This window comes from Stomoxys calcitrans, chromosome 5 (assembly GCF_963082655.1).
Source record: "Stomoxys calcitrans chromosome 5, idStoCalc2.1, whole genome shotgun sequence".
Lineage (NCBI taxonomy): Eukaryota > Metazoa > Arthropoda > Insecta > Diptera > Muscidae > Stomoxys > Stomoxys calcitrans.
Window position 1 is genome coordinate 121,292,891 of NC_081556.1, and position 18,483 is coordinate 121,311,373.

General features: G+C 37.5%; 1 protein-coding gene across 1 annotated transcript; it reads left to right on the plus strand.

Annotated features, from left to right (window-relative positions):
- The first annotated feature begins 2,556 nt into the window (after window positions 1–2,556).
- Window positions 2,557–15,669, plus strand: LOC106092954 (endoplasmic reticulum junction formation protein lunapark-B). Its single transcript, XM_013259914.2, has 7 exons — window positions 2,557–2,741; window positions 2,823–3,043; window positions 3,114–3,343; window positions 8,939–9,129; window positions 9,198–9,596; window positions 9,657–9,821; window positions 14,879–15,669. Exons 2-7 carry the CDS (start codon window positions 3,017–3,019, stop codon window positions 15,133–15,135), a joined length of 1,269 nt encoding a protein of 422 aa, XP_013115368.1. The 5' UTR covers window positions 2,557–2,741; window positions 2,823–3,016; the 3' UTR covers window positions 15,136–15,669.
- Window positions 15,670–18,483: the final 2,814 nt, after the last annotated feature.

An 18,483-nucleotide genomic window follows, 5' to 3' on the forward strand; every position in this document is an offset into this window, starting at 1 on the left:
TTAAAGAAGCAACTCGCAAAAGTTAAACAATTTTTAACTTTGAACCCCAAAAACACTACTTTACGCGTGACAACACAGAATGACGCTCGCTTTCAAGCGTCAAAGCTAAACTTTTTTTAACTTTTCCCCGTTGCTTTTCAATTTTGCAACGCGACGGTTAAAACCAAAGCTCAACGCGCTAATTCTGTTTTGGCCTAAGGGTTAGTATTCTATACTGCTTTCGGCATAGCCGCTGAAGTTGTTAATTGTTTCGCGAGCGAAATTTGACCGCAATCAAATGTTTTTGTTTCCATACCAAAACACGTTTCTTTATTTGCAGTTATTGTTTTCTCTATTTTATGTATTTTTTCTCAAACATATAAACAAAAATGAACCAATGAAACAAACTAGAATGATGCCGGCAATAGTTTCAAGTGTTGCCACTATATTAGTTTTTTACCATTTCCCTCACTATAAGCAGAGTACTTCTTTTCCGCCTATTTTTAGCCAACGTTTTTTTATATGGAGTTTGAAAGCCTTTTGCCAATTTAAGCAAAGTGCTACTTTTCCTTCTATTTTTAGCCAACGTTCCGCCGACGTTTTTTTTAGTATGAGGACAGCATTCCGCTCGAAAAGCTGAACAGAATACTCTGCTTTAAGTATGAACACAGAATTGATGTCTTAATACTGTCAAACTGGCTGGCTGTTTTCAGCTGTTCCGTGAGACCATTTTTTTAGATCCACCTTGGTTATAGACATGGGATAGCGATTGAGGTTGTTTGATGTGTGCCATTCAAGCTAATATAACTAAGAGTACAGTAGCAAACACAACAACGAAATTTATAAAATTTTTATTTTGAAGTTTACATTTACTTTAGGTTTTTGTAACGCGAATTTTAAAATTGTTTTGACATTGCAGTTCCAACAGCTTTGCAGACGCGTCTTGGTTGCACTAATATTTTATCCAGAACATCTGAGTTGCACTGAATAGGACTTAAATAAAACAAGTAAGAGTGTGCTAAGTTCGGTCGTGCCGAATCTTGTATATCCTCCACCATGGATCGCATTTGTCGAGTTCTTTCGCGGTATAGGCAAACAAAAAATAATGGAAAATAATGTTGTGCTATTGGAGATATACATATCAAGTTATAGTCCGATCCGGACCATTAGTAAAGTGAATGTTGAAGGACATAGTAGAAATCATTGGGTAATATTTCAGTTCATTTGGATAATAATTGCGCCTTGTAGGGTCTCAAGAAGCATATTTGGTAGATCCCTTTATATGGGAGCTTTATTGGGCTATAGAGCGATTAAGACCATATTGAACACGTATGTTAAAAGCTGTTGTACAAAATTTCAGCCAAATCGGATAAGAATTGCGCCATCTAGTGGTTCAAGAAGTCAAGATTCAAGACCGGTTTATATGGCATCTATATCAGGTTATAGACCGATTGGACCCATATTTGGCACAGTTGTTGGAAGTCATAACAAACAACTTCATGCTAAATTTCAGCCAAATCGGATAAGAACAGCGCCTTTCAGTGGTTCAAGAAATCAAGATCGGTTTATATGCCACCTACATATATCAGGCTATGGACCGATTTGACCGATATTTAGCACAGTTGTTGGAAGCTATAACAAACAACTTCATGCAATTCGGATGAGAACTGCGCCCTCTATTGGCTCAGGAGTCGGGATCCAAGATCGTTATATATAGCTGCTATATCAAGTTATTGACCGATTTCAACCATACTTAGCGCAGTTGTTGGAAGTCATAACAAAACTTTCCATGCAAAATTTCAGCCAAATCGAATGAGAATTGCGTCCTATAGTGGCTCAAGAAGTCAAAACCCAAGATTGGCTTATATAGCAGCTATATCGAAACATAGACCGATATAGGCCATACTTAGAACAGTTGTAGGAATTGATACCACAACACCACGTTCAAAATCTCTGCCAAATCGGATGAGAATTGCGGCTTCTAGTGACTCAAGAAATCAAATCGGGAGACCGGTCTATATGACAGCTATATCAAGTTATGAACCGATTTGAACCATACTTAGCGCAGTTTTTGGTAGTGATACCAAAACACAACGTTCAAAATCTCAGCCAAATCGGATGAGAATTGCCTTTTAGATGCTCAAGAAGTCAAGACCTAAGATCGGTTTATATGACTGTTATATCAAAACATGAACCGATTTACACTAATAAGATATATTCGTGCAAAATTTCAAGCGGCTAGCTTTACTCCTTCAAAAGTTAGCATGCTTTCGACAGACGGACGGACATTGCTAGATCGACTTAAAATGTCATGACGATCAAGAATGTATATACTTTATGGGGTCTTAGATGCATACTTCGAGGTGTTACAAACGGAATGACGAAATTAGTATACCCCCCATCCTATGGTGGAGGGTATAAGAACGGCAATTGATGTTCGTTTCCTTTCAGTGTACCCACTGTTGTATTTCTATAAAATTCCAAAGCAGAAGCCAAATAATGAATAACGCCGTCGTTTCATATTCTGCGTGGCGTTTTACGGCGTCATTTTTCTGTTGTTGTTGCTGTCATATTTTATTTGCCCATCAAAAATTAAAAAGTTCGCTCACGGCTTGTTGTTTTTTGTTATTGAGGTATAAAAAGAGCAAGAGCTAAAAATATTTCCAAAAATATCGTCATCGAACGCAAATTCAAGCTGGGCAAGGGGCTGGCAGGGCTAAGTGAATTGGCATTATTGTATAATTTACATAAACAAATGCATAGTAAGGTTCTACATAAATTATTTTCTAATAAATATGCAATTGAAGAAAATTTATATACGTTGGCTGGAATTTTGATTTCAGATTTGAGTGGGCCAGCACCAAAACCAATACCAAGCCGACGGCAACAACAGCAACTACAACCGCACCACGTAAACATAGATAAGTAAAGCCGCCTCAACACAAAACCACAAAGTGAAACATACTGTACTAGGATAAAGGAGAGGTGATAAGGATTTCTGAGGAAAGGAAGGATCTACAATTGTTCATAGCTCAAAATGGGTATTATTTTAGCAAAATTTCGGGTAAGTATTTTTGTGTTTAATCTTGGTCTAAGCATTTCGCTTATTCTAAATATATATTTATATATTGCAGAAAGAAAAATCCACGCAGGAGGTCTTAGAAGCCTTGCAAGAAAAGATCGATACCTTGGAGAATTTTACATATGATACCCAGCAGCAAAAGAAGCGTATTGTAGGCAATTTCGTTGCTGCCTCCATAGGCGTTTACATTATTGCTTTTGCTGTATTTTATTTCATCTATTTTCCGCCGACATGGAGGGATCGCATTATCTACTCCATACCATTGCTGGTATTCCCCTTCATGTAAGTAGTAGTAGTAGCACTGCTGGTGAATGCACTTGCATGCTTGGTGACAACAAGTGAGAGGCGACGGCGCCCATTTGTATGGTAGCTCTTTGATGTCGTTTTTTTTTTTAAGTTTAGTTTTGCACAGCCACGGTAAAAAGATATTCATACGATTGAACGAACCTGAGCGTGAATCTGGTCTGCCTATCTGCTGGTTTGAGTCATGAGTGCTGCTGAAATGAATGATTGTTGTTCATAAAAGTCGCGATCGACTATTTTGTGATTTTTGTTGTTGTTTTGAACCAAAAACCATGAATTCAGAGACCCATACAGCCTTAGCGCCTGTAATGATGATGAGTAATGGTAATGCATTTTTCAGGTTTAGTGGAGGATTAAAAATACGAATCAAGACCATCCACAATGACACTATTAGTGAGATAATGTTTAAAAAAAACAAAGTACATAATTTTAAACTTAAACTAAGTGAATTCCCCTTTTCGGTGGTTTGGGAAATACATTTTTATTTGCTTTTATTATTAACGAAGACACGTAGAAACTCGACATTATCTAAAATTAAAAATTCTTTATATTTTTAAAAGAAATTGATGGAAGGCTGCTTATGTCTATTTATATGGAGCGAGTTGAAGAATATGTTAAATTGCTAGGGGCATTTTCTAACAGTGAAAATGGTGCTGCGACTGATAATTTCCTTCAATTTGCATATAACAAAGTTTAAAAGCTTACATGCTTAGTTTTAAAACGACTCGCGCCCAGGCCTAACCCAAGCAAAACGGCACTAAGTACAATGCTTGCACAACCACTTGATGGAATTCTTCTAATGCACCCATAACGTGGGAAACTTCAAATTTATTGTACCCTAGATCATAGGATGGGTGGGGATATTAACTTTGCTATTTTTTATCGACAAAATATTTGAAGACGATCAAGATCTCACCTCAACTCGCACCTTTACTTTCGAAGAGTAGACTTATCGATAAGCAATTTTCCTAAATTGATATAGCTCCCTGTTAAAGCCATCACTCAGCTTGACCCCATAGTGCCGCCCCAAGAAGGCTCAATTATTATCTGATTTAGCTAAAAACTTGCATGATGACTTCTGTTAGTATTCCCAACATCCCCGTCAGGTATGGTCGAAATCATTTTTATACCCTACACCACTACTGTGCTACAGGGTATTATAATTTAGTGCATTTGTTTGTAACACCCAGAAGGAAGAGAGATAGACCCAATGATAAGTATACCGATCGACTCCAAATCACTTTTTGATTCGATTAAGCTATGGCCGTCTGTCTGTCCGTCTGTCCATGTTAATTTGTATACAAAGCACAGGTCGCAGTTTTCATCCGATCGTCTTCAAATTTGGTATGCGCATGTTTCTCGGCCTAGAGACGAAGCGGAACGAAATCGGTTCAGATTTGGATATAGCTCTCATAAATATGTTCGTCCGATTGCAATAAAATGGTCATTTGTTAACCTATTCTCTCGAAATTTGGCAGGAAGGATTTTCTTATAACTCCCGACATTACAGTTGCATTTCACCGAAATCGGTTCAGATTTAGATATAGCTCTCATATATATATATATATCCTAAAGCCACTGCGAGCGCATTTATTGACCAATCTTCCCAAAACTTTGTAAATCGCTTTCCTCGACGACTGTCACAGTATCTAAGAAGTTTGATCGATATCGGTTCAGATTTAGATATAGCTCCCATATATATGTTCTTTCGATTTGCAGTAATATTGCAATAAAATGGTCTTTTGTCAACTGATTCTTTCGAAATTCGACAGGAAGGATCGGCTTAGATTTAGATATAGCTGTCATATATGTATATTGCCACATTTTCACCCCAAGAGCCGCTGCAAGCGCATTATTTGACCGATTTTGGCAACATTTTGCACCACACTTTCCTCGACCACATTATGTGGAAGTTTGCTTGAAATCGGTTCAGAATTAGATATAGCTCTAATATATATATTCGTCAGATTTTGAGTAATTTGCAAAAATGTTGTAATTTGTCGTATATATGTGATCGCCGGGGTCCACCAAATTGATTCAGAATTGGATATAGTTCCCACATTGTACTTATAGGGTAGGTGTAGGGTATTATAGAGTCAGCAACGCCCGACTTTTGCCCTTCCTTACTGGTTTAATCTGATATAGATTCCATATAAACCGGTTTCCCGATTTGATTTCTCTACACCAATTATTGTCCTGGTTGGAACTCTGAGCCCCGATTTGTGTGGTGTGTATCGTCATCACGAGAAGGTCAGCTGGAAGCCATCGAGCCCGCCCTCAGGTTGCGGAGAGTGGGATGCTTCGCATACGGAGTAGCTTCAATTGCAATCGCCGATAATCAGCGATATCGAGTGGAGAGTCTTAGTGAGAGGCCAGGCGGCACCGTCTCTTGCAAAAAGATCCTAAGTGCCTATGATACTCGATATGACAAAGCGAGCTATTGGCGCCTTTAAATAAAAATGTTCACTGCGTTTTCGCGGAAATCAGCCCTATAAGTCGAAACAAGCTTTCTTACCTATAAAGCTTAACGGGGATCGCTACCTCCACATACAAACATGTGCTACAACAACAACAGAACACAGAACACAGTCGAACCGAAAAAGAAGTCTCACCGGTATTGTCCAGTCATGCAGTGACACAAAAGATGTTCTAATTTCTCAAACACTTTATCACCATCGCACACCCTGCAAAAGTCTGCCCCTTTCCGTGTGTAGCAAGACGTCGAAGACCTGAGGTTACGGTGACCAAACAGGACTCCAATCAAATGTCGGAAGTCGACGTGCCATTCCTCGAAATACTTGCCGTGCAACTCAAAGCACCTCCGAAGAACTCGTGCTACCTAATAAGAAGCTCACATATGGTAGGGCTCATAGCACAAGATAGCTGTGAGCAGCAGACAGGCTGGAACTTTGAGGTCCGGTCTGTGTGGTGTTCATCGCTGTCAAGAGAAACTTAGCTACGAGTTACTGAGTGCGTCCACAGGTTGCGGATAGTGGAAAACTCTATATGGAGTAGTTGCAACAGCTGTACTGGACTATCATTACCCGCCACCCCTTGATGACCCGGAGCCCAGAAGAGCTTGACAGCCTTTCCCAAGGTTCACAGAAGCCTTTTTCACTTTTTACTAGTCCTCGAACTTACATAGTCCGAAGCCATAGCCTTCAGCGCCTCCCGAAAAAAATGCATATTTGCCCATGAACATACCATTAAGGAACAGGGGCAAACTTCTCACATACCTTTGCGTGCTGCCCAATTCAAGTTTAACCTCAACGGTAAGGGACCTCCTTTTTATAGCCGAATCCGAACGGCGTGCCGCAGTGTGACACTTCTTAGTGGAGAAGTTTTTAGATGGCATAATACCTCATAAATGATGACAGCATTAGGAGGGGATAACCACCGCTGAAAACTTTTTATTATGTTATCGTCATGATTCGAACACAGCCGTTCAGCGTCATTGGCAGACATGCTAACCTCTGAGCTACGTAGGCCTCCAGTTCCTGATTAGCAATATATACCGTGACTATCTGACCGGGCCGCCGCTATCGCAATGACATCGCTACCAGTGCCTTGGGGACCGTGAAGACCTCTGCGTGAAAAACGCTACACCCATCTGAAAGCATATACGATTTGTTGTTTTCAAGGAATTTAGTAAAGCCTCTTATCCTCATCGACTTTGGGCCCATCCATATATGCAGAAGGTCCTGGGAAGGGCGAGATCCCCCAGTTCTGTGACCCTTTTCGAGAACACGACGTCCAATCCATCAATAAGGATGGACTCTCCTGATCAGTAATCAGTCGCATAACATCTCCATCCCCCAATGGAACGGAAGAAAGCCCAAAGTTGGAGCAGCGCCAAGTACCTGATTTCCCCAGTCTTAGGGCTATTTTTGTTGAAAAACATGCAGGTGCAAAGGCCTAAGAATGAGAATGGCATTCGTCTCCTCCTTGGCTCAGAGATCAGCACTAACGCGTTAGGCTATACCTAGTCGATCATTTTACAGAGATCACCGTTGTCCAGAGGCCGATGCCACACGCGACATCCAAACAACTACCGTATACATCGAGTGCAACGCCCTCGACCTAAGCTCGCAAGTTCTTCTTGAAGAGATCGCAGCGGTACCCAGTACTTTCACAATCATCCAGAAAAGATAATTTTTATCCAAAGCTTGATGCCGATAGGTGAGGATCGGCCAAAAAATTCATTCAGTGCAGCGTCTTCGGCCTTAGCCCTCAATTCCTTCCTATAGATTTGGCATTCAGTCCCTTTTTGACTCTTTCCCCAATGTTCCAGCTAAGTTTCTGATCAATAATCACGCCCAAGACAGATCCCCTGAAGACAACCAGTTTTCTCTTCTTGGTGAAAAGTACCAGCTCAGTCTTTCTGGGGTTTATGCCATGCCGTTAGCCCTAGAGAGGAAAGTGACACTCACCATGACGAGGACGTCATCCGTGTAGGGAACGATCATCATCCACTTCTCTTCGCAAGATCTCAGAATGCTATTGTTGTTGTTGTAGCCACATTTTCATGTGGAGGTGGTTAATCTCGTCAAGCTCCTGATGGTAAGCAAGCTCGTTCCGGACCAAAGGACCGATTACCGCGGGAACAGGGCGCCAATAACTCGCCTTGTTATATCGGGCATTATAGGCACTCAGGATTTGTGCAAGAGACCTCTCGCCGAGACTCTCCGCTCAATACCGCGACTGCGGTTGCAGCTATTCCGCTATGCGCAACTGTGAGCGCGCCTTGCGACAGCAATGAACACCACACAGATCGGACCTCAATGTTCCTGCCTGTGGGGTGCTCACAGCTATCCCGTGCCGGTTCAGAATGCTACTGATATTCAGATGCCACAAAAGAAGGGATAAAATCCCTACTTGCGGAGTTCCTCTGATCACAATCTCCCTAATCGAGCCCTCCGCTGGTGTAGCTTTGATAATCCGGCTTTCTGCATCTTAACAATCCAATTCACTAACAGAAGAGGGACCCTCATGTCCACCGGAGTGAAGACGCCCACAACCAAAATCCCTTCGATATAGCCAACCACATCATGAAGGGGACTGTTAACCGACTGATCCTTGGTGTAAGCATGCTGATAGTCGCATACTAGTAAAGTGTCGAGACGGAGCTTCATAAAAAGTTTCTGTATAAAATTTAGGAAGTCACCGCGGCACAGTGGTTAGCATGTGCACCTATGACGCCGAACGCCTGGTTTCAAATCCCGGTGTGAACATCAGAAAATTTCTTAGCGGTGGTTATCCCCTAATGCTGGCTACATTTGTGAGGTATTCTGCCATGTTAAAACTTCTTTACAAGTGGTGTTGCTATGGGGTACGCCGTTTGCACTCGGCAAAACAGGAGGCCCTTATCATTGAGCTTAAAACTTTAATCGGACTGCGCTTATTGATATGAAAGAGGTATTCCCTGTTCCTTAGTGGAGTGTTCATGCGAAATTTAGTAATTAAGTATACAATTTAGAGCGGATAGTGTTTTCCAATAATAACTAACCGGATATATATGTAGATGGCGTTGCTATGTAGCCTAAATCTTATTGTTGTACATATCTTGTTTTCCAGCATTATTCTCCTTCGTCACTTATTTACATGGTACTTCCAACGTAAATTGAATAAAAACTCGAAGAAGCTGACAGTCCTCAGAGCTGAGAAGAAAAAAATTCTGGAACAAGTCATGGATAAAGAAACCTACAAGGTGGCTGTAAATCTCTTGTCACGTTTTGCCGACAAACCCAGTCGATCAGCATTTAGTGGTAGGGAGAGAAATTTGAATTTCTTTTAGTAAGTTAAAAATAATTTTTTTTAACTTTAACTATTTCAGCCGCTTCCTCAACAATGCGCACCCCATTGAAAACAAATCAGCCTTCATTGAATCGATCTCTACCGACTACAGCAATGAAGACAAATCAATTGGCGTTGACCGCCTCAACGCCCAATGTAACCAGGGTTGGTAATACTTCTTTGGCATCAGCAGCAGCACCAGTGCCAGCTCCAACATTTGCGGGAAGCACTACTCCACGTACTGCTACAACAGCAATGTCACCCTACAACAGTGCTAGTAGCAACAGTGGAAGTGGTCAGATAGTGCGCCGTCGCACTCCCTTCCCCGTGGTCAATCAAAACGAAAAGGGGGTTTTCGAAAAAATTGTCGATGTTCTTATAGGTGATGGTCCGGGTGATCGTTTTGCCATGATATGTAAAGAGTGTTATGGTCACAACGGTAGGCAGGCAATCTTATTCGTATTTGGCAGAATTAATTCATATTTTGTCTATTTCACAGGAATGGCCTTAAAGGAGGATTTCGAATATACTACTTTTAGATGTGCATTTTGTAATGCCTTAAATCCGGCAAGAAAATCCAGACCGGTAGCGCCACGTTTGTCAGTTTTGCCAAAACCTTCGATTGCAGCTGGCGATTCATCGTCTGATGATAAGGATGACTCAGGTAATATAAACGGAAAAAAGATGTTTACATTTTTTAGTTTCAAAAATTTTCAAAAATTATTAGAGCGAAAATGTCAGTATTACAAATTTGTCCATTGACAACGCAAATGAAGATGGGTTGCAATCCATAATCGAACCATAAATTAAAGGAAAAGGAAAGCAGGTGCTCATCATACCCATAAAACCTGCAGAAGTCCGCCTAAGTCTAGCTCGACGTCAGTGGTTTGACATTGCAGTTGCCTCTATCGACAGAAATGTTTTATCATGCCTTTAAAAAGTTTGGCCATGGGCCACTCATCAGCCCACAGCCTCAGCATTCGTAGCTATTCTACCAAAATATTCGCATTGGGGTCGGTTCACTGATGAGTCCCATATAGCACCGATCTACTCCAGAATGGTTGTTATTGTTGTAGCAGTGTGTTGTACACTGAGACAGCTGAGGACTCCATCAGGTAAATCCGGTACATACCACCGGCTGCCTTGGAATTGGAGAGAGGTCTTGGAGTTGAGTGGCCGCGAAACACATAGTCCTGTTGTTGTAGCCACAGTTTCATATGACCGATCGCCGCTGGAACAAGGTTGCCCTTGGTTACTTTAAAGGCTCCAATAACTCACCTTGTCATATCGAGCATCCTAGGCACTCAGTATTTAAGCAAGAGCCAGTGCCAGCTCGGCCTCTCACTGAGGCTTTCCACTCGATACCGCAGATTGTCCGCTCCTCTTTTTTATAGTTGAGCCCGAACGGCCTGCCGCAGTACGACACCTCTTTGGAGAGGAGTTTTACATGGTACCTCACAAATGTTGCCAGCATTAGGAGGGAAAAACCACAGCTAAAATTTTTTTCTGATGATCTCGCCAGGATTCGAACCCAAGCGTTCAGCGTCATATGACATGCTAACCTCTGGCTGCGGTGGCCTCCAAAATTTTGATTTTCATACATAATTTAGTCGATATTTATTTTTCATAAAAATTTTCGTCGAGATTTATTTTTCATAGAAAATGTCGTCTAATTTTGATTTTCATTTTTTGATGGTTTTCACAGAAAATATCGTCGAAATTTGAATTTCATACAAAATTTCGTCGAAATTTGAATTTCATACAAAATTTCGTCGAAATTTTATTTTCGGAGAAATTTCGTCGAAATTTTATTTTCGGAGAAATTTTCGTCGGAATTTGATTTTCGAAAAAAATTTCGTCGAAATTTATTTTTCATAAAAAATTTCGTCAAAATTTGATTTTCGCAGAAAATTTCGTCGAAATTTGATTTTTCATAGAAAATTTCGTCGAAATTTTATTTTCATGGAAAATTTCGTCGAAATTTTATTTTCAAAGAAAATTTCGTCGAAATTTTATTTTCAAAGAAAATTTTATCGAAATTTTTTTTTTCATAGAAAATTTCGTCGAAATTTTATTTTCATATAAAATTTCGTCAAAATTTGATTTTCATAGAAAATTTCGTCAAAATTTGATTTTTCATAGAAAATTTGGTCGAAATTTAATTTTCATAGAAAATTTGGTCGAATTGAATTTTTATGCAAATTTTCGTAGAAATCCGATTTTCATAAAAATTTCGTCTAAATCTGACTTTCATAGAAAATTTGGTCGAAATTTGATTTTCATAGAAAATTTGGTCGAAATTTGATTTTTATAGAAAATTTGGTCCAAATTTGATTTTTATAGAAAATTTCGTCGTAATTGGATTTTTATAGATAATTTCGCCGAAATTTAATTTTTTTTGGAAATGTTCGTAAAATTCCGATTTTCATAAAAATTTTGACGAAATTTGATTTTGGTAGAAAAATAGCTGGACCGGTGTGCTTCGCTACACCAATAAGTGTTTGTGGCCCCCTTTTGACATGATCCAAATTTGAAAATTATTCATATTCGTATTTAAATCTCAAATAAGTTTTATTAGAATCCCATATTGTCCCGTTAGGTATACATGTCCATTTGGGGCATAATTTTGGGGTGGGACGATACCTCGGTAATTGACCCAAATTTTTTATAGTTATTCGTATTCTACTCTCAAATACCTTTTGTTTAAGTCCCATATTGCCATGGTGGGTAAATATGTCCGATTTAGGGGTGTTTTGGGGGTTAAGGTGGTCCACAGGTACCCCATCCGAAATACGTTTTCTATTCTTAAATACCTTTAATTTGAGTCCCATATTGTCGTGATTCGTCCATATGTATATTTGATAGGTTTTGGGGGTGGGGTTCAGCCGGTTTTGAGTCTATATTTGTTTGCTTTTGTGTTACAAACAAAATGACAAACACAAATTAATTTTTAAATATAAAATTTCGTCGAAATTTGATTTTCTTAGAAAATGTTGTCGAAATTTGAATAGAAAATTTCGTCGAAATTTATTTTTCATAGAAAATTTAGTCGAAATTTATTTTTCATAGAAAATTTCGTGGAAATTTATTTTTCATAGAAAATTTCGTCGAAATTTGATTTTCAAAGAAAATTTTGTCGAAATACGATTTTCATAGAAAATTTTGTCTAAACTTGATTTTCATAGAATATTTCGTCAAAATTTGATTTTCGTAGAAAATGTCGTCTAAATTTGATTTTTATAGAAAATTTCGTCTAAATTAGATTTTCGTAGATAATTTGGTCAACATTTATTTTTTTAGAAAATTTGGTCGAAATTTATTTTGCATAGAAAATTTCGTCTAAATTAGATTTTTATAGAATATTTCGTCGAAATTTGATTTTCATAGAAAATTTCGTCGAAGTTTGATTTTCATAGAAAATTTCGTCGAAGTTTGATTTTCATAGAAAATTTCGTCTAAATTAGATTTTTGAAGAAAATTTCGTCAACATTTATTTTTTTATAGAAAATTTGGTCGAAATTTATTTTTCATAGAAAATTTCGTCGAAATTTGATTTTCATAGAATATTTCGTCGAAATTTGATTTTCATAGAAAATTTGGTCGAAATTTATTTTTCATAGAAAATTTCGTCGAAATTTATTTTTCATAGAAAATTTCGTCAAAATTTATTTTTCATAGAAAATTTGGTCGAAATTTGATTTTCTTAGAAAACTTCTTCGAAATTTGATTGTCGAGGGATCAAATACTGTACATTTCAGGAATAAAAGTTAGTTAGGATATAGACTTAACAGGAACGTCTTCAATAGGACAACAGGGCTATATGGCAGCTGCGTACAAGTAGGGTCAGATCTGGCCAATATTCAGATGTTGAATGTCTTCAATAGGACAACAGGGCTATATGGCAGCTGCGTACAAGTAGGGTCATATCTGGCCAATATTCAGATGTTGAGATCATTCAACTCATTATAAACGAAAATGGCTAAAAAAAGCGCATTTCTGTAATTTATCCAAACTCTTTGAAATCGGGACAAAATTACAACTTTTATGACCTCAAGATTTCTAATCGAGAGATCGGTACAAAGGGCTCTATTTAATAGGCCATCTATAAACTTGAGGCTCTAGAGTGATTTCAACCAAAAAGGCGGTCGCACATCATCTATGAATATAACGGCCATGTAGTATGACTGCTTTGTAGGGCTAAACTGTATAATTTGATGTGCCGCAAATGGAATGGTAAAATGACCAATTCTTCAGTAGTGCGTATAAAAACATATCCCCCTTTTTTTGGCATATAGAACATTTGGTAGGTTTTAGTCGGGTTTGGTTGGATTTTTCTTGAATTTTGGTAGGAAATAATTTTATTGAGTAGCAGCACTGGTCCCGACTAACATGAGGTGTTTTCTGGGAGTGAGCTGGCCCATGAACAAATCACTCCAAATTTAATTGCCAGATACGCATCCTACTCTAAAAGACCTTTCAAGGCAATCCCATATTGTTCCGATCGTCTTACGAGTACAAGTTTCTTACATGGCGTTTTAGGGTATTGGTTGCCTCCCGATGCTTGGCTAAAAATTTGCATACGGTGATGGTATTTTCCTCCCTTATTCCTTTTTGAGTTCTCATCCTGTCCCGATCGTTGTCGGTCTGTTCTTGGGGCTTTTTTGGCGGCCTCAGACACTTTGGCCTAAATTAATTATCTGATTCGCACTTTACTTTCAAAAACGTTTCATTCGAGTGCCATTTTAGAGACAAATCTAATCAATTGTTGTTGTAGCAATGTGTTATACACTGAGGCGGATCTCCATCGGTGCTGATGAAGATCTCCATCGGGTCAATCCGGTACGTACAACTGGCTGATCGTACTATTGGGTGGTCCAAAAAGTAATTGCGGATTTTTCATATAGTCGGCGTTGACAAATTTTTTCACAGCTTGTGACTCTGTAATTGCATTCTTTCTTCTGTCAGTTATCAGCTGTTACTTTTAGCTTGCTTTAGAAAAAAAGTGTAAAAAAAGTATATTTGATTAAAGTTCATTCTAAGTTTTATTAAAAATGCATTTACTTTCTTTTAAAAAATCCGCAATTACTTTTTGGGCAACCCAATACATGTCAGTTTGGGGGTTTTGAGGTTTTACACAGGGTTGCGGAGATTGACCCCCTTAATACTCATTCGTAGTCCGGTTCGGAGTTTAAGTAAGCATGCTCAACTCAAAACCGAACAACGACTTCATTTTCGGTTTCAAAACCAGGGCAGCGATCAACTTCGCAGACATGGCTTGATCCCAATTTTCTACCAGCTTCGTGTTTTTGAGTTCCCATAAAAGTGAAAACAAAATCGGAAAAGAATTGCGCCCTCTAGAGAGTTAGGAGGTCAAATCCGGAGATCGGTTCATAAGGGAGATGTGCATCCATAAAGGAGATGTGCACACATAAAGCCCTTTAGAGGCTTAAGAAGTCAAATCCGGAGATCGGTTCATATGGGAGATGTAACTGGTTATAAAGCAATTTAAACCATGCCTGACACAATTTAAACTATGCCGCAACTCTCTTTGGTGTCATATGTCGTTGGAGTGTTTACTTTATCCCGACTACAAAGTCTACAATTTTGTTGAAATAAGAATTTTTTTAGAAGTTCTAAGGTCCTAAAATGTTTTATTTATTAATAAGATTTTTTTTTCAATAATTGGTTTTTAATTTGTTTTTTACTTTTTCTCTCATTTAGATGATGAGCGCCCTGCAGCATCAGATGCCACCCTATTTGCAACACCCTTGATGGCAGCCATGGCTGCTCGCAACTCAAATGTAGATGCCTCATCCTCCTCCTCTTCGGATGAACGAAGTCAACAAAGGGATGAACCAACAAACAACGAAGAGGCTTTAGAAGAAGAACGAGCAAACGATATTGAATCAAAGGCTGACAATAATGAGAATATAGAAAAGTCTGATTCTGCCATAGACGATGTGAGTCCCGAAGAGTAAAAGCATTTTACAACAACACAGAGAAAACCGAAAGGAACAGAAAACGCATCACCAGTCAATCAAGTTACAAGGAAATCATTTTATTGTTGTTTATTGAATTTACAAACGGAACATTTGTACTCCAATTATTTCTATAGTCTTAGTGTAACCAATTTAACTTAATTTACATATACACAACAGCAACAACAACAACAACAAAATACCCCTAAATGATGTTACTTATGTTTCTTAATTTACAAATTACTAATTTTACATAATCAATTTTCTCATTTATCTATCTCTGTAACCCAACACACTCCTAGGCATTTCTATTTTTTATTTAATTTTTTTATTATTTTTTCCGCCTATTATGGATTGCTTTTATTAGTTTTAGTTAACAAAAAAAAATTAACTTATTACTTTTGAAAAAATGGAAACCTCCAGAAAGTATATTTATTAGAAAATGTGAAAATAATGTTTGAAATGGTTGAAAGTGAATATTGTAAATATTTGCTTACGCCCATGAGTTAAGAAAGAAATTGTAAATTAAATCTAAATTATTAAAAAAAAAAACAAAAATAATAAAAAAAGAAATATGGTTTTAATTTAGAATGTTAATAATGTTGGCTAATTTTCGGGGCAATTCCCGCCCCAGATAATATTTCAAAATGAAAAATAACTGAAGATCAAATGTTAGTACGAGCCAAACAAACGTGATATTATGTCGCTAATATGCATGTAAATATTATGATTTTCTTGAAAGCAATAACTCCAACCACAATGAACATTTAACGTGAGACGGGCGTTACCGTGACACTTAACAACACATAAACTCTATGTAGCAACGTACAGTGGTAGGTTGTGTAGCTATGGCTATAGCAAAACAAGTAGTGGACTGACTTCGTAAATTCGCCAAATTTTCTATAAAAGTCTAAATTTCTAAAAAATTTTCTATAAAAATAAAATTTCAACGAAATTTGTTTATGAAAATCAAATTTGGACGAAATTTTCGATGAAAACCACATTGCTATAATTTGGACGAAAAATATCGATGAAAATCAAATTTCGACGAAATTTTCTACGAAACTTAAATTTTAGCAATATTTTCTATATCAAATTTCGGACGAAATTTTCTATGAAAATGAAATTTCGACGAAATTTTCTATGAAAATGAAATTTCGACGAAATTTTCTTGAAAATCAAATTTCGACGAATTTTCCATGAAAATCAAATTTCGACGAAATTTTCTATGAAAATCAAATTTCGACGAAAAATAACGATGAAAATCAAATTTCGACGAAATTTTCTATAAAAATCATATTTTGAAATTTTTTTTTAATGTTATTTTGACGAAATTTTTTATGAAAATCAAATTTCGACGAAATTTTTTATGAAAATCAAATTTCGACGAAATTTTTTATGAAAATCGAATTTTGACGAAATTTTCTATGAAAATCAAATTTCGACGAAATTTTCTATGAAAATTAAATTTCGACGAAATTTTCTATGAAAATTTAATTTTGATGAAATTTTCTATGAAAATAAAATTTCGACGAAATTTTCTATGAAAATCAAATTTTGACGAAATTTTCTATGAAAATCAAATTTCGACGAAATTTTCGATGAAAATTAAATTTCGACGAATTTTTCTATGAAAATCAAATTTCGACGACATTTTCTATGAAAATCAAATTTCGGGCGAATTTTTCTATCAAAATCAAATTTCGACAAAATTTTCTATGAAAATCTAATTTCGACGAAATATTCCATGAAATTCAAGTTTTGACGAAATTTTCTATGAAAATCAAATTTCGACAACATTTTCAATGAAAATCAAATTTCGAACGAATTTTTCTATGAAAATCAAATTTCGGCCGAATTTTTCTATGAAAATCAAATTTCGACGAAATTTTTTATGAAAATCAAATTTCGACGAAATTTTTTATGAAAATCGAATTTTGACGAAATTTTCTATGAAAATCAAATTTTGACGAAATTTTCTATGAAAATCAAATTTTGACGAAATTTTCTATGAAAATCAAATTTCGACGAAATTTTCTATGAAAATCAAATTTCGACGAAATTTTCTTTGAAAATCAAATTTCAACGTACTTTTCTATGAAAATGAAATTTCGACGAAATTTTTTATGAATATCAAATTTCGGGCGAATTTTTCTACGAAAATCAAATTTCGACGAAGTTTTCTATGAAAATAAATTTTGAAGAAATTGTTTATGAAAATCAAATTTCGGACGAATTTTTCTATAAAAATCAAATTTTTACGAAATTTTCTATGAAAATCAAATTTCGACGAAATTTTGTATAAAATAAATCACCTGCGTTTGATGCTAGTGATCCCTACATGGAATGTATGGAGGCCCAGTCTAGTCTGGAATTGCAGAGATAGAGCTGGCAAGTACTTACCACTGATAAAACGAATTGAAGGCCAGAGGGCTGCCGTCAATAAACTTGGTTAACCCGAAGCCTTTCGAATCGACGGAGTCCGAGTTAAGGGCGTGGGCGATGAATGCGTATGCAACGCTGTGGACGTCGAAAATCCTATGGGTGTATCCAGATCGTGAGAAGAAGAGGGTATTGCTGAAAGGAAGTAAGAAGGAGGTCAGTATAGCTATTGGTATCATAACGGGACACATAGGATTACGAGCTCACCTATGTAAAATCGGTGCTGTAAGTGATAGCATGTGTAGGGCATGCGGGGAAGATGATGAGACGTTGGAGCATTTCCTAGATACCGGCACTTAGGTGGGGACACAAATATGAACCCACTTAGGGTCGTGGGATGGAAAACAATTAAAGATTTTTTAAGTAGCACGGAATTCCAAACTTAGATTTTCTTTTTGGAGGTTACTTTTGAGTTTGTAGAGCGCACAACAAGCCGATTACTGGCTTAGGTGTATGTCTATAGTGGCATGGGGCAGATTAATATCTGCACCCTCTTTTCAACCTAACCTATCACTGGTTCATAGTTGCGCCCCAGGTTATACGCCCGCCATCAGTCGCGTATTGACTGGGTATGCTACTAAATTTCCCATTCCCAACACTCATATCAATGATTCATTTTTAAGCTCAACCATAAGGGGCCTTCTTTTTTATGATGAGTCCGAACGGCGTGCGACACCGCTTGATAGAGAAGTTTTAACATGGCAGGATACGTCACAAATGTATCCAGCATTAGTAAGGGGATAACCACCGCTAAACATTTTTTTCTTATGTTCGCTCCGGGATTTGAACCCAGACGCTTGGTGTCATAGGCGGACAAGCTTACCTCTGCGGTGGTCTCCTATTGTTTGGGTATAATCGCTTGTTACTAGGCGACTTTAATGCTCATCATGAGTTGTGTTAATGTGA